This window comes from Rhipicephalus microplus, chromosome 3 (assembly GCF_043290135.1).
Source record: "Rhipicephalus microplus isolate Deutch F79 chromosome 3, USDA_Rmic, whole genome shotgun sequence".
Classification (NCBI taxonomy): domain Eukaryota; kingdom Metazoa; phylum Arthropoda; class Arachnida; order Ixodida; family Ixodidae; genus Rhipicephalus; species Rhipicephalus microplus.
In genome coordinates this window covers 278,121,170-278,137,870 of record NC_134702.1, presented here as the reverse complement: position 1 = coordinate 278,137,870, position 16,701 = coordinate 278,121,170, and the positions used below count along the sequence as shown (strand labels likewise).

At 50.7% G+C, this 16,701-nt stretch overlaps 1 protein-coding gene across 1 annotated transcript in view; it reads left to right on the top strand.

Moving 5' to 3' along the window:
- LOC142804282 (putative ATP-dependent DNA helicase HFM1) overlaps window positions 1-16,701 on the top strand; it is a 218,569-nt gene that overhangs the window by 130,625 nt on the left and 71,243 nt on the right. Inside the window, exon 3 of the mRNA XM_075891030.1 lies at window positions 15,344-15,485. Within this exon, the coding sequence (XP_075747145.1) occupies window positions 15,344-15,485 (142 nt within the window). The remainder of the gene's footprint in view (window positions 1-15,343; window positions 15,486-16,701) is intronic.

Here is a 16,701-nt window from a genome sequence, read left to right as displayed (position 1 = left end):
TCTTAGCGACGTGACGTACGAAGTCGTGCCCGACGCCTCCTCCTGTTCAAAACGTCGCCAGCGTCTGCCTGAGACAGTGCACCTGGTCCGCATGAAACTTTACCACTCTGAGTGATATAAACACTCGATGGCCGCATCTCTACCTGTTGAGCGTCGGGACGACGCTCACTCTGGCGGGAGGGTAATGCTGCGTGCATAGCTGCATTTAGCGGCGAGATAGCGACGACAACGAAGAACGCGGATTCGCTCGAGAGGCGCAGCGCAGCAGAGTGAAGAAGAGGACAATCTTAGCCGCCTTCTCTGAGAGCGTCTCTACAAGTCCTACTGTCCGTGTTTTTAAATAAACCCCCCTGTCATTTATAACCCGCGACAATATTGTGTTAAAACACGGAAAAACGAGCCCTTAGGTATACACTTCTTTCCCTTATTTCATTGAACGAGGGTCTCGTACTGGCAGACTTGGTGTGTTTAGGTTGTATAAGAGGGACAATTAATCAGCTGCCCGCTCATAATAAGTTCACGTGCTACGTGACGCCAAACATGCGCATAAGAGTGTTTTCACACTCGTTGTTTGGCTTATAGATGGCGCTGACTGTCGCTCCTACTTCTAAATTCACAGATAAACCCAAAAAAGTGGATGGAGGGAGGGCCGCTGTGATAGCTCAGTGGTTAGAGCATCGAACGCGTAATTCGAAGGTCGTGGGTTCGATTCCTGCTCACAGTTGGTAATTTTTTCATCCACTTTTCTTTCTTCTTTCTTTTTATTTACATTCCATTGGTTCTAATAACTTCCCCCGTACATTCCTTGGCATTACTGTCTGTTATATCTCATTAATATTGTGTTAAAACACGGAAAAACGAGCCCTTAGGTATACACTTCTTTCCCTTATATATATATATATATATATATATATATATATATATATATATATATATATATATATATATATATATAGCGAGAGAGGAAGACGGGACGGTGGCCAACTTGGTCGTGTCGTTCTCTCGCCAATTTATTATCCAGGTTGATTTGCTGAAGCGGAGCGGCGGCGGCTGCCACGTCCAAACCGCCAGGCCAGAAGCTCGTTCAGCACGCGCCTCGAGCTGTCGCATCAGCTGCATGAGAGGCGCAGCGTGGTGGCTAGAAAAATGACAATGATGATGAATGGCGATGATGATGACGCTACAGATTACTCCCCCCCCCGCAGAAATGAAGCCGGAATGAAAATAATGAGAGCGTATATACAAGCGAGTTAGGTTTGCAAAACGAAACGGGGTCCGTGAGCAGTCCAGGTAGTCAACTGGAAGGGACAATCGGCAACCAGTGGGTCTCTGGCGGGCGACACTGGGAATGGCGCAGCGGACGAGGGTGGCTACGCAGGCACGCTGTTGGAAGGAGCGGGCGAGGGTCGTGATGAAGGGACACTTTTGTCGATAGCGAGTACCAACGACAAGGTGAAAAATGGTCAAGGGGCGAGAACACACACGGGCCGTTTCGGTGCGGTCGATTGTCGCGCGCACTCGGACACTGATGCTTAAAAGATGGACTGTAGCATGAGCGTAGTACGGCCAGCCCAGAGAGCCTAGTGTTACTTCCTTGTTGGAGCTAGTGGGAACGTCGACAGGGAGTGCGGTCAACCCTGGTAGTGTGTTTACAGTGCTGGTACCGTCGCTTCCGGTGGCACATTACCGGCTGGGGCGGCCGCCTGGTCGGCCGAGTAGGGTGCAGATAAGTTGGAAACGGTGTGCTTTGAACCGATGTCGTGCGACATGGTTTACAGTGATAAAGAGCCGGCTCAGAGGGCACTGATAGATTGCTTTTTCCGACCTTTGACGAGGTGTAACGCGTAGGCGTACGCCGATGAGTCGTAGCGTTGTTCGAGCTAGAACCGACGTTTGGTGATGCGAGATCGAGAGGCGGGTATGTGGCGTCACAGTTGTCATGGGCCGTCGACGGCGTTGAAATGCTCAAGCACGCGTACGTAGTGGTAGGCGGATGGTTTAACTGTGCATCTGTTGGGGCATGCACGGTGTGCTTCACCTGTGGTGAGCCAGGCGTGCGGCCCTCGGGATTTCCTGACATCGTCACAGCATCATGCAAGTTCAGCCGCGCATACTCAGGGGCTTGAATTTCTGTAGGATACATTGAGGATGATGTTAGTAGGTGCTGGCAGTCCACGAGTATAATTGAATTCAGGAACAGCACAACCTACAAGTAGTTACTTCGTAACTACGGAAGCGAAAAAACAAGGACAGAAAAGAGCGCTCTTTTCTGTCCTTGTTTTTTCGCTTCCGTAGTTACGAAGTAACTACTTGTAGGTTGTGCCTTTCCTGAATTCAATTATGTCCTACCAACTTGCCCAAGCTTCCACGCTTCACCAGTCCACGAGGTTTGAGCAGCAGGCACCGGTGTGCAGGGGAAACTGATGGCGTGCAGTGTCACAGCGGGCTCTGGGTCCATAGTGTGAGTGGTGTCGCGGGCCTCCACAGGTGCCGGGACAGGCGGGGAGTCTGCAGGAAGGTCAGCTGGCCCAGCTGAAGTCGTCGAATTACCCGGAACAGACAGTTTAGCCGACCAAGTCTCTGCAGCGAATGCGACGGTGTACGGGGCAGCGGCTGGTGTCGAATCTATGTGGCCAGTTGCCGGCAGGGGAATGGTCTGGACTGGCTGTGGGGTGAGAGGCGTCCTGGAAGGTGATGAACCAGGTGCAGTTGTGTCATTTTTGGGAGGAGGAGCATGTTTAAGGCCGTAAACCTTGAGAACAGCGTCTCGCAAGTGATCGTATGGGCGAGGGCTCCAGGAGAAGTATGTGAGGTGGTGTTTGAGGTCATGTGCAAGATGGTATTCCAATACCTCGTACATGAGCTCTTGAATCCAGATGCCATTGTGATACAAGGCCGCCGCAAACTCCTCGAACCACGACTCTAGGCGGGAGGTCCGGAACGGTGGTAGTGGCGGGTCGAATTGAGGCTGCCAGGGTTGTGCTGACTGGAGCATGGCCGCGTAGCTCGGTGGCAGCAGTGCAGCGCCGGTCGCTTGTTCGTGTGTCCGTGGTCACCAATATAGCGAGAGATGAAGACGGGACGGCGGCCAACGTGGTCGTGTCGTTCTCTCGCCACTTTATTATCCAGGTTGATTTGCTGAAGTGGAGCGGCGGCGGCTGCCACGTCCAAACCGCCAGGCCAGAAGCTCGTTCTCTGCAGCAGGCGCCTCGAGCTGTCGCATCAGCTGCACGAGAGGCGCAGCGCGGTGGCGAGAAAAATGACGATGATGATGACGCTATATATATATATATATATATATATATATATATATATATATATATATATATATATATATATATATATATTGTAGTGAAGAAGATGAGTGCTACTCAGAAAGGCAGGGGGTATGACTCTGTCGGTGAAGAAGACGATGTTTGGTTGGCTGGGTACTCAGACTGATTCCGCCATTACCACTTGACGTGTCTGACCGCTCTCCTGTTTTATAAAAGAGTGCCACTCTAAAACGCCCCATTACAATTGGTGGAGGTGCTGGGTAACGCCTAATCCTGGAATTGCGAAACCGTACGTTGCCTCTAGTTGCTGCAATGTCCACGGACGATGATCAGCAGGTGGCCGCCTCAGCTCCAACTACTGCACCTCCTGTCTGTCTCGGCTTCTTTCGGCAACGCGATCCGCCAACTTCTTACGTCACCTCCAATACTGCGACATTTTGATCCTCTTGCCCCGACGAAAATACACACGGATGCTAGCGGAGTTGGCCTCGGTGTGGTGCTCGCCCAGCGTAAACCTGGATTTGATGAGTACGCCCTATCGGAAAAAAACGAATGGTGGGCATGGTGGAAACCACCACCCACCATTATAGTGGATTAATGTAGTGGGTGAATGGTGGGAAACGCCCACCATGGCGCATGGTGGGTATGGTGGGTGCTTAAGTGCCGGCAACACTTGAGCGCGAAATGACGTCAGAATCACCGTGACGAGCTGCCACAAAAAACAAAAAAGAATTCTATAAAACCGGTATAAAAAACACCCGTCCCGTAAAAAAAAAACAAGGCGCCACGGAGGATTGAACGTGCAACCTGCGGATTCCCATTCGAAGACGCTAACCACTGCGCCACATCAACATTTTTTTTATTACCTGTTTTTCTTTACAGGTGTTCACACAGAAACATGAATGATAAAATACACTTAGACCAATATTTGATCCGAAGTGCTCACATTAAAATTTTTTCAGGTTGCACAATTCCTCTAACATTGTTAGCCAGCTGGGAGGTTACATCAACATGACGTTGATTGTGTGTTAAATACTTAGTTGGCATGCAAACTTACGGTTCAACTTAAGTTATGTTGGTCGTGTACACAACATAGACAAGATCTACAGCTGCTACTAAAAATTGCACATTTATTAAACACAAGCAGCTGCAGCCTGTAACAATTGCCACTATGTTAATAGCACTAGTGCTATTTTTTTTACAATTCACAACTTCAAGAAAAAAAACCAAGTGGACTGGGGAGCAGCAACAGTTTACCGGCGGGGTCTGCCAAGTTTAATAGCCGTTTCGCGCTCGTTCTAAAGGGTGACATCTGCTCACGCTTTATGACGCTTCTAGGCTCATTCCATAGATACGCCCGCCTAATTTATTTGATTGGGTATTGGGATGCTTTTCGCGCAATGTAGAGGGCGGTCGCGCCAGCGCAATGCTGTAGCTCTTTCGCTAAAGCAACAACTACATAACGGCTTGGCCAAAACGAATGCAGTGTACCGGAAATATTACGCTATCTTATTGGTTCACCAAGCATACGAATTGCCACGTCTGAGTTCTCGTACAAAAGCTAGAGAAGTGCCGGCGAGTGCCACCGTCGGCTGTCGGTGAGAAGACACTTAATTACGTTCTCTGGGAGTGCTTTAATCGCGTCGCATCGATGTTCGTTGCTTCTTGAGCGGACAAAATACACAATGAAAAATGCTTCATTTAGGTAAATAATGCCATGGCTGCGCTGTAGTGTCATACTTAATCGTCGAAATTGTGTATTCTGAAACCCGGAAGCACGGATAACACAATTGTACGGGCTCGGTCGGTAGGCCTAACCTTTGGTGGAAATCATGGTGGTAGAACATGTAGTGTACAGATCCCAGCTTGGTACACTATATAAATTGCCCGCCATTATAAGCCCACCCATCATCTGCTTACTGCTTCCAGCATTATCGCGATGGTGGGCAGAGCTTCTCAGCTTGGTACACCATGTGGCCCACCATAACAAGCAGCACCCATCATCTGCTTAGTGCTTCCCAGCATTATCGCAATGGTGGGAAGAGTTTCTCAGCTTGGTACACCATGTAGCCTACCATAATAAGCACCACCCACCATATGCTTAGGGCTTCCCAGCATTATCGCAATGGTGGGCAAAGTGTCCCATTATTGCCCACTATCTAGCCTCTGCTTTCCACCATCATTTCCACTTTACCCATCATCTGTACACCATACCACCCTGTATGTCCCGGCATAACCACCATATTTTCCACTACGTCCCACCATAGCCATCATAATTTCCACCATGCCCACTATTATTTCCACTACGCCCACCATGTTTTCCAGTATCCACCATAGCATTTTTTCCGATAGGGCGTCGTCTCTTACGCCAGCTGTGCACTCACAAAAGCAGAAGCCAACTATTCAGTCGCCGAAAAAGAGTGTCTAGCCATCATATGGGCCATAGGCAAGTTTCTACCCTATCTTTACGGGCGTCCATTCAGCGTGGTTACAGATCATCACGCATTATGTTGGCTCTCCTCGTTAAAAGATCCCACCAGCTGGCTCGCCCGTTGGGCGCTTCGGCTACAAGAGCACGACATTCACGTCGTTTACCGATCTGGCCGAAAACATTCCGACGCAGGCGCTTTGTCGCGATCACTTCTACGATGTAGTGACAAGTCGCCGTCTTCGCCTGCCCCCGACGTATCTGCACTTAGTGTCAGCGACATGCTACAGGAGCATTGAAAAGATCCTTGGACCACTTCACTTATCAACTTGTTGAGACGAGCTCCCTCGCAAAATATCCCTAGAGGTATGCGCCGTGAAATACAGCCCTTCGTTATCAGAGATGGTTTGCTATACAGACGGAATTATCTCTCTGAAGGACGGCAATGGCTCCTAGTCATTCCCAGTCGTCTCCGCTCAGACATATGCGCCTCCTTTCAGGCCGACCCACAATGCGCTCATGCTGGAATTTTAAAAACCTACACCCACCTGTCCCACCGCTACTACTGGCGTGGAATGTATCGCTTCGTTCGTCGCCACGTACGTTCTTGTCTCGCTTGCCAATGCCGGAAGAATCCCTTTCCAAGTTCTCCAGCTCCACTACAACCCTTACCTTGTCCTGCCCGACCATTTGACCGTGTTGGTATTGATCTGTATGGACCTCTTCCGATTACACCGGCTGAAAATCGCTGGGTAATTGTCGCGATCGATCACCTTACGCGCTACGCAGAAACTTTGCCACTCTCTTCTGCGTCAGCCAGTGACGTCGGTCGTTTCATATTGCATCAGATCATTTTACGTCACGGTGCATCACGCGAACTCCTGAGTGACCGAGGGCGTGTGTTTTTGTCCGACGCCGTCGAATCGCTTCTCAAGGAATGCCAAGTCATTCATCGCAGCACCACCGCGTATCATCCTCCAACTAAGGCATTACAGAACGATTCAACCGTACATTAGGCGATATGTTGTCAATGTACGTCGCAACCGATCACAGCAACTGGGACAGTATTCTCCCTTTTGTAACATACGCGCATAATACTGCTGTCCAGACAACCACTGGTTTCTTTCCATACTTTCTCCTTTATGGTCACGAGCCCTCTTGCACGCTAGACACCATCCTTCCTTACCACCCGGATGTTGCTGAGTCGACGACGATGTCACGAAGCGTGGAAGCTTGGGCAAGTTGGTAGGACATGACTGAATTCAGGAACAGCGCAACCTACAAGTAGTTACTTCGTAACTACGGAAGCGAAAAAACAAGGACAGAAAAGAGCGCAGCGCTCTTTTCTGTCCTTGTTTTTTTGCTTCCGTAGTTACGAAGTAACTACTTGTAGGTTGCGCTGTTCCTGAATTCAGACGATGTCACAAGCTGCTAAATACGCGGAAGAGTGTCGTCAGCTTGCCCGCTCCTTCACAAGTGCTGAACAGCAACGCCACAAACACCGCGATAGCCGAACGCCTCCGGCTTCTTATGCATCAGATGACCTTATATGGCTTCGCATCCCTTCAACCAGCCCTCGTCTCTCAACGAAACTGACGTACAGGTATGACGGCCCTTACCGTGTGGTTTAGCAAACTTCACCCGTCAATTACATCGTCGAGCCACTAGAGCAGCCCCATGATCAACGACGCCGTGGACGTGAGACCGTCCACATAGACCGCCTAAAACCGTGTTATGATCCCTCTATTGTCTCCTGCCCATGAGTCGCCAAAATGGCTCTTTTACGGAGGGGAGGAAAATGTAGTGAAGAAGATGAGTGCTACTCAGAAAGGCAGGGGGTATGACTCTGTCGGTGAAGAAGACGACGTTTGGTTGGCTGGGTACTCAGACTGGTTCCGCCCAAACCACTTGACGTGTCATGACCGCTCTCCTGTTTTATAAAAGAGTGCCACTCTAAAACGCCCCATTATAATATATATATATATATATATATATATATATATATATATATATATATATCTGTATGTATGTATAGTGGTGACGAAGACCGAAACTGGCACTCTGGCACAGACGCGCATGCTAGGTGAGCGAGGAAGAAGAAGCAGAACAAGAACAGCTGGCCAAGGATCGGGTGTTGTCTCTTCTCTCTTCATTACAATGGCACAGTCGGACAAGTGAACCCTCTGCAGAAAGCCACCGTTACGTGTCTTCGTGGTTCGTCGGCAGCGCGGGCTTTTCCATCAAGGAACGCCGTTCACTCTTCCTTAGCGATGGGGTCCCACTCGCCGCTACAGCTACCTTTCAGACCACCTGTGGACGGCGTCCAGGTCTTCCGTGTGGTTCTATGGCATGACCTGATGGACACCCTGCAACCGCTTCACGGCAGGGATCCACACCAGCTTCTGTTCTTTGAGAATGCCACTCATGATTCCCATGGCCTTCATTCCTATTGCAGTACTCTTCCAACATACGAGCCGCCACTGAACGCCGTCCAGGCTTCCATGCTCGTCAATCTCGCTGACGTAAGTGGTGCAACCGCTACTTACTTGAAGACCGCGATCACTGACTTTTCGGGCTTCACACCTGACGGCGCCACGGACCTGCGGCGTACCATCGCGTTACTCCGCGTCGAGACTATCGAACTTACAGCATCCATCTGCGAGTGAGCTCCTACAAAGTTGCCAGCATTGTGTGACATTAACGCAGTGTGGGATGTAGCTGCCTCACACGACCTTGAGGCAAGCACACCAGAGCAGCGCAGGGAGCTTCGGTCTTCTCTCATCGAGCTCTCACACCAGCTCGACTGCTTCGCGTCGGTGATCTCTGCGTTGCCACCTGCCACCCCACAATCACTAGCCGTTTGCGAACTACCGGAATTGCATGGGGTCCAGAACGACGCCGACAGCTGCGTGGCAACCGTCAACGCGCTAGCAATGCGCGCGGCCTGGACAGAGAATTAGAAATGATATGTGGCCATAGACCGTCTTCAGGAAGGTGCGGCGGCGTGGCACCGGTATGAAGGCTGGAAGCAGCAGTCATGGGCGGAGTGGAGCTTTAAGCTCATAGCTGCTTTCAGTCCGATTCCCTGTGCCACATGCCCATGCAACTAGACCTTCTCTCAGTACGGCACTCGGGAAAAGCCCGACCTAGAGAATGCAATTCGAGCCCCTGCCATCCTGTCATCTCTCGGTGACCAAGATGTAGGGATCGTGTAACTTTGCCTTGATCGTGTAACTCACGATCGTGTAACTCTGCCTTGCACAGGCATTTCTGCTGTCGTATTTAGAGCTCCTGAGGAGCACCGGCCTGACGGTGCAGCTGTGTTCGTCGGGTCTCTGATGGCAAGCTTTGCGCAACGCTCCGCAAGAGGCCCCAAAGCAGGTCGTCCTGTCGACTTAGGGGCACCGGCCCCCATCCTACTGGACATTCTATTACCTAATGAGACAGGTCTCTCCGCTGAGTTTAATAACATCCCATCTGACCAGGCGGAAGAGGATATGCGTGCGACACATGCACTGCCTGAATCGGTAGTCTCCGATTTTCGGAACGGCTTCCGTCGAGGATCTCCCGCCAGCATGCAGCGTGGCTTTAAGAATCGTTGACTTTACAGCGTCCGGGAGCCCCTTAGCGACAAGGCTGCGCAACTCACGAACTGCAAAATCACGGCGCAAGAGCCACGCCACATGTCAGCACGAGAACTTCACCCCAAGTTAGTGCAGGTGTCTAATCGCACCGAAAAACATCCCTCGATCCGCCGAAAATTGCGCAGACGGCTGCATCTGATGCTACTTATTTCATTGCTGGATCCACCATTTCCTGCCCTGTTTTCTGTAATGTGGTGAGACAAAAGAAAGCGTTCTGTGATCAATCTGCGACCATGTCGATCCAGTCGGGGCCGCCCGCAAGAACCATCTCCAAGAAAACCACACCACCGTAGGAAACTTCTACCACGAGAATGCCACGTACCAAAGGAAAATCGAAGTCGAACTGCTTTCTATGAAAAGTCGCAGTGTGGCCGAGGCAGTAGACTGCCACGTGACAGTCAATGTCGTCCCGTGGAGTCATCATCAACAAAGGGACCAACCAGGACCCAGTCCCCACCACGACATGACGAACGACCTAGGCGGCATAGCCAGTGTCGGCCGCCGGAGCCAATTTCGACAAACTTCCAGCGTGGTCGGGGCCGACCACGATGATGCAGCCGATCCCGCCCATCTGAAGCAATGTCAACTGCTGCAGCTAATCTTACCCACATGAACATTGCCGTGTGGCCCATCGACAATGCTTGCAGTCATGGCCGAGTGCGATGACGAAGAACACCACCGTAGGAAACTTCTACCACGAGAATGCCACGTACCAAAGGAAAATCGAAGTCGAACTGCTTTCTCTGAAAAGTCGCAGTGTGGCCGAGGCTGTAGACTGGCACGTGACAGTCAATGTCATCCCGCGGAGTCATCATCAACAAAAGGACCAACCAGGACCCAGTCCCCACTTCGACATGAGGAACGACCTAGGCGGCATAGCCAGTGTCGGCCGCCGGAGCCAATTTCGACAAACTTCCAGCGTGGTCGGGGCCGACCACGATGATGCAGCCAATCCCGCCCATCTGAAGCAATGTCAACTGCTGCAGCTAGTCTTACCCACATGAACATTGCCGTGTGGCCCATCGACAATGCTTGCAGTCATGGCCGAGTGTGATGACGAAGACCGAAACTGGCACTCTGGCACAGACGCGCATGCTAGGTGAGCGAGGAAGAAGAAGCAGAATAAGAACAGCTGGCCCAGGATCCGGTGTTGTCTCTTTTCTCTACATTACAATATATATATGCCATGTTGCCCAGGTGCTGCCGACAAGTCAAGCGAATAATCATCTCAAACCAGGCCCAAAAGAGCGGCGCGACTTTCGCCAACAAGTCCAAAAATAGCGGAAGGGTGTGTGATAGGGAAAACATGTTTTCCTGGTTTGAGCTTCATATCTCAAAAACTGTACAATATTTTGTAGGGAAGGTTTGCGGGCGGATTATTTTAGTGGTCACTACTGAAGGTAATGGGGAGCTTAGTCCATGTGACACGCAGAAGGCGATGGGTTAGTGTAAAATCAGGAGATGTATCTTCAGCTATACACTAGTATACCCAGTCTAGTGGGCATATATATATATATATTGTAATGACGAAAACCGAAACTGGAACTCTCTCTGGCACAGACTCGCATGCTAGGAAGGAAGAGGAGGAAGACGAAGCAGAATAAGAACAGCCGGCCTGCAGCAAAGGCGTTGTGTCTTATTTCTCGTCCTTACAATGGCGCAGTCGACGAAGAAAACGGCTTACGTCTCGGTTTCGTCATCCAGAACGCCCGCCGACGTGCAGCCGCGGTAAGCGTCGCTTGAGGACGGCGTCAAGCCCTCCTCGGCAGCTGTTTACTGACACCACCGTTCGGGGACGGCGTCAAGGCCTCCTCGCCGTCACGCTTCTTCGCTGATGGGACCCGCAAGGCGTCCGTCGCGGCCAGCATCGATCCCAGCACCGACGGATGGCGTCCAGGCCTCCGTTGTGGTTCCGGGAAACTTGTCCTGGGACGCGACACGTCGCGGCAACCATGCGCACGGGCCTCTCTCACCTAGGGATGGCGTACATGCCTCCTCCATACCTGGCAACCTGTCGGCGCTTCAAGCACCCACCGTGTACGGCGTCGAGGCCTACCCGGCGGCGCAAGACCGCTTCATCTACGCCACAGTACCAGGTCACAACTCATCACACGGGTTCCGCTTGCCTGGGAACGTCGTTGACGCTTCCAGCGCCCTGGAACCCATGTCCACGAATCCGACCACAGCTGGATTTCCAAGGGACGCCGTCCACGCGTCCTTGGTCAAGAATTGTACCACCTCGAATACCGCAGTCACTGTATCCTCCGCAGAGGCGGGCCTTGGCTCTTCGTGCGGATCACACGACAGCGCAGCGGAGCTGCAGCATACCATCGCGCAACTCCGTGTCACGACCAACGCCCTCATAGCGTCGAGTTCCAAGCTATGTCCTGCCATCTTGCCAACATTGTGCGCACTCAATGCCATGTTGGCTGCGGCCGCCGCACAAAACTTCGAGGTAAGCTCGCCCGAGAACCGTCGCAATCTCCGGCGTTCTCTCGCGGAGGTATCGGAGCAAGTGAACTGCTTGGCGGGGGCACATTTCGGAGTTCTGCCCGCCGTCCCGCCATCGCCGATTTCCTTCGCGCTACCGGAATTTCGCGGCTTCCAGGACGACGCCGAGGAATGGGTGGCAACCGTCAACGCTCTCGGAACGACTGAAGAGCAGAAGTGGGACATGGCCATAGATCGCCTGCGGGATGCTGCCGCAGCATGGCACAGGTACGAAGGCGTCAGGCAGCAGTCCTGGGCAGAATGGAGTGCAGCCCTGATTGCCGCTTTCGGACGGATTTCCTGTGACTCCAGCAAGTCCAGCTCGATCTTCCCCGAGGCCGAGGATGGAGCCCAGGCAGCGCCCCGCCTCGAGGCTGCAATCGTTCGTTGCAGCTCGTCAACGGAATGCTGCCAGGAGTTCCCTGCTGCTGACCCTGACCGAAGTGGCTGGAATCCTACACTACAGGTCCCGGACTCTGCATCGGTATTCGACCTGAAAATACCCCCACCAGACCTTCGTCCGGAGATACGGCCCTCGCGCTCGTCGTCTGAGGACATCGAGGCACTCAATCCTATTGTATTAGACACAACTGAACCCTACCAGACCACGATCATGCTCAGCCACGCAGACACGCGGCTACCAAGGAACGTTTCCTTCGAGAAAGCCCAGATACCTAGCTACGCTGAGGCCACTGCCATCGAGAACTTGCCGAGGACCAGCCCTCCTGCTGTTTCCTCCCAGCATACGATGTTTGCACATGACAGTTCGCCAGAAGCCACCGGCTCGACTACGTCTGGGAGTTCTGCTGTGGTATTTATGCCCAACCATGAGCTGCGTCCCATCTCATTTCAAGAAATGGCCCAAACGTCATCATGGCTGCCTCGCAGGGCATCCCGCTGCAGTTCAGTCCACCAGCGACGGTGGGACAAACACCAGCGTTTCCAGGTTACTCTGCGACCTTGCCGGAACAGTCAGGGCCGTCCACCTGAACTGCATTCTACGAGTTGTCAGGAAACGTTGCATCATGGACGAGTTCGACCACGGCGACAAAGTCAAGCCCACCCACCAAAAACTTTACCGCCAGCTCCGCGCGCGCACAGGACCCAGTCTCCATCACGACACGGTGAACGACCCAGACGACATAGCCAGTGTCGGCCGCCGGAGCCAATTTCGACAAACTTCCAGCGTGGTCGAGACCGACCACGACGATGTAGCCAACCTCGCCCACCTGAAGCACTGTCAACTGCTGCAGCTAGCCTTACCTACCAGAACATTGTCGTTGGCCCAACGACAATGCTAGCAGTCATGGCCGAGTGTAATGACGAAAACCGAAACTGGAACTCTCTCTGGCACAGACTCGCATGCTAGGAAGGAAGAGGAGGAAGACGAAGCAGAATAAGAACAGCCGGCCTGCAGCAAAGGCGTTGTGTCTTATTTCTCGTCCTTACAATATATATATATATATATATATATATATATATATATATATATATATTGTTGTGTTGAATGAGATGGTGGTCCTGTGGACCAATAAGGCCCTACCCATGTTCGGTGCAAATATAAGGTGACACCATACTTGAATTTGTACATTAAAATTACCGATGATTAGCATAGGGTAATGGCGCGCTGCCTCACTGGCTCGGGCAAAGATAGTGGTATGGCGACGGTATTTTGTTGGTGACCGGCTTGCATTCAACACATATTCAACACATATAAAGATGACCCTTAGAGCTTTAAAAAGGAGGACCATGAAAATTTCGTGTTGTGTAGTACAAATATGTTTTTCTGATGCATAAAAACCAGTTGTGAACCTTTGGTCGTCCTTGTTCTCATACTGAGGTTGAAAGAGCGCGTACTTGGCGTGGACGGACCGAGGAAGTACAAGACACAAGCGCAGACTATAATTGCTCGTACGCCATGATAAACACTTGTCGCGTATCAATTGCACAATGGAAGGGTTGTCTGTTCATGCTACGTATTTATCATGGCGCATCGATAGACCTTCAGTTGCTGGTTAGCGACTGTGTTTCGTGCTTTCTGGGTCCGTCCTTGTCAAGTGCACGCGCACAGTTTTCACCACGGTATGAACGACCAACTAACTAGAGATGTGTCATTCCAGTTTCGCTGATTGTTGTTTTGTCCGTGTTTCTTTTGCGCAGCGCCGGGTTGAGCGATTTACGATGAACTCGCCCGGCAAAATGCATATTTGCATTACACATGCTTGTGGTGCACACATAACATACACAACGTATGAAAAAAGCACACGCACTTGACACAACGGACGAGAACACACCACGAGGAAGCCTTCACAATGATAGTACTGTCCAGAAGAGCGAAGTTTCATCACAGCGACATCAACCCACTGGTCGAGTATGAAAGCAAACGAGCTTCGAAATGAATTGGACAACGCAAAAGGAATGGATGCGAAAACCCATAACAGACATTAGTCTCCATATCTTAGCAGCCGTCATCATCGAAAACGTGCGTTACCTTGAACAGGTTGGACCAAGTACCCAAGTAAAGCATCGTAAGATAGTAGGCCAACTGCTTCCCCAGACTGCCTTGTGCGGATGCGAATCACAAGCTCTTGACCACTGCAGTCTTAAAGACCAACTCCGGCGATTTTTGGACCATGTGAAGTTTATGGTGTTTCCATGTTCCTGAGACACTCTTGTCACGAGCCCAATAGCTGAAAGGCTCAGGAAATTCGAAAATAATTTCTAATAAGCGAAAGTGTGCAATACCGAAACCGAAACCCAACCGAGCGTCCTGTCTGCGTATGACGTACTATTTGGTAGAGCCGGAGGCCTACCAAATAGTACTGGTTCCGCCGGCACGGAGTATGAAAACTGTGAAAGCCAGTCCAGCGAAGCACCGGCCAAACATCACAGAGGAAGGAAGATAGCATTCCTGTGCTATACCCGGGCCAAACACCGGAGCCGTTGCCTTGTGGAAAGCACAATAAACGCTGTAGCGGCCAAAGTAGCGATGCCATCAGCTGCGTCACTTTCGTCAACATGCCAAACATGACGTCACACAGACAGTGTTGCCAATAATTCGGCAAGTGAGGCAAGCTTTTCGAGGTAATCTTTAAAATTCATTTGCAAACGATCAGTGCATCACCCAAACCTGTGATTTGGCATGAAGGTATAAATTGTGCAAAGGAACATACCCAGCTAATTTCGTTGAGATTTATTCACCTTGAAAAATCGCCGGAGTTGGCCTTTAAGCGTCAAGGCGTTATGGTTATCATGAATGAAGTTTCCTAAGGCTAGACTAGCCCGCAGGCTTTTTCGGCATGCTTTGCCCACTCGACGATCCTGGGTTGTTGGTCTGTCTGTGGTCCACTTGATAAGAACAGGCTGCCAATTCTCAGTACCTTAAGTTGCAAAACTTTGGTGATTGAGTCGTTGTGTCACTTTGGTTCAGTACGTTTTACTGATTCTCAAATCTGCCGTGGTTCTTTCGAGTGCCAAGTATGTCACCTCGATGATGTTGGTCGCAGGTTCTACACAGCGACAAGCCGGTGGTGGTGAGTGCACCAACGGGATCAGGAAAAACGGCCATTTTAGAGCTGGCACTGGTGCGCCTGCTTAGTGCGGCGACCCACACCGGTGAGCACGGTCGACGCCCAAGAGCGGTGTACGGTAGGTGCATTCGGGCTGCTCCTGAAAGCTTATAGTCATGTCTTGCCATGTGATAATGACCCATAGCTTAAAGGAATAAAACAATGTGCGCCAGCCAACGAGACTCAATCGCCCGCGACGATGTTCGGTTGGGACTCAAAGTGCTGGGCAGTGGAGATCTTGAATGCTATTTTAGATATCCTTTTTGTCTGCTGTATTTGTGTCGTGCTACGCCTCACATTGTGAATATCTTCATCTTGATTTTTGATTCATGCATTGATGTATCATATATCCTAAGGTACAGGATACTGCTAAATAAACATCATTGTGCGAAAAAAAAAAGTTGGCTGAACTTGTTTTCTTAAGTTGCTGCTGCTGTCACTTAGTCACCTGAATGCAAATCGAGACATTTACATGCTGTTATGTTTTGGCCAGAATCTAGCAGCAAGGGCAGGCGCATCCCCGTTCGAACAGGGCCTCATGTGGGTGCTCGTGGCATATCGACAATAATTTTATTAGTATAATAATTTACCAATTTATTATTTATTTATTTAAAAGACCTCAAAGGCCCCAATGAAAGGGTTTTACACAAGGGGTGAGCTCTTACGATAGATGAAAGGGGTAGATGCTCGATCGTTGCTTTTAAACTTATGTTACTGGCATGGGGCACAACGTAAGCAGGAAGGTCATTCCTGTCTTGTGCGGTCTTGGCAAAAAAGGATGAAAGGTGCGCAGTGGCGTGAGTACTTAGCGGGTACACAGCTTTCCCGTGATTGATGTGGTCTGAGTGATGATGGGCTGGCTTTATGGCGTGAGTATGAGGGCTGTGTTTCAATTCTTAGACAGAACATAGACAGTCTACGCAGACAGCTTAGAAGACAGCACCAAGCCAATGCTGTTCAAAAAATGAAACACGTCTAGACGGCTGGATAGATGGTGGATGGATGGATGTATCTGGCTGTGCCCTTTGGATCGAGCGGCGGCTCACGCCACCTAGCCATAAAGTCAAGTATACTATCACTATGTGTTGAACGATTGAACTTCACTCGCGCCTTGATTGTAGCCACCAATCAGTTAGCCTCACCCTGGTTATTTCTAGCCGTTTAAGGTCTATTTTGCCTTCACTGTCCCTAAACCCCAATGCTTTGAAAAAATTCATGCCATTCTTCTGGACTATAGCGTGGAGCCCTTCTCAGATGATTATCAAATGTTCAGTCGTTTTCTCCTCCTCTCCACA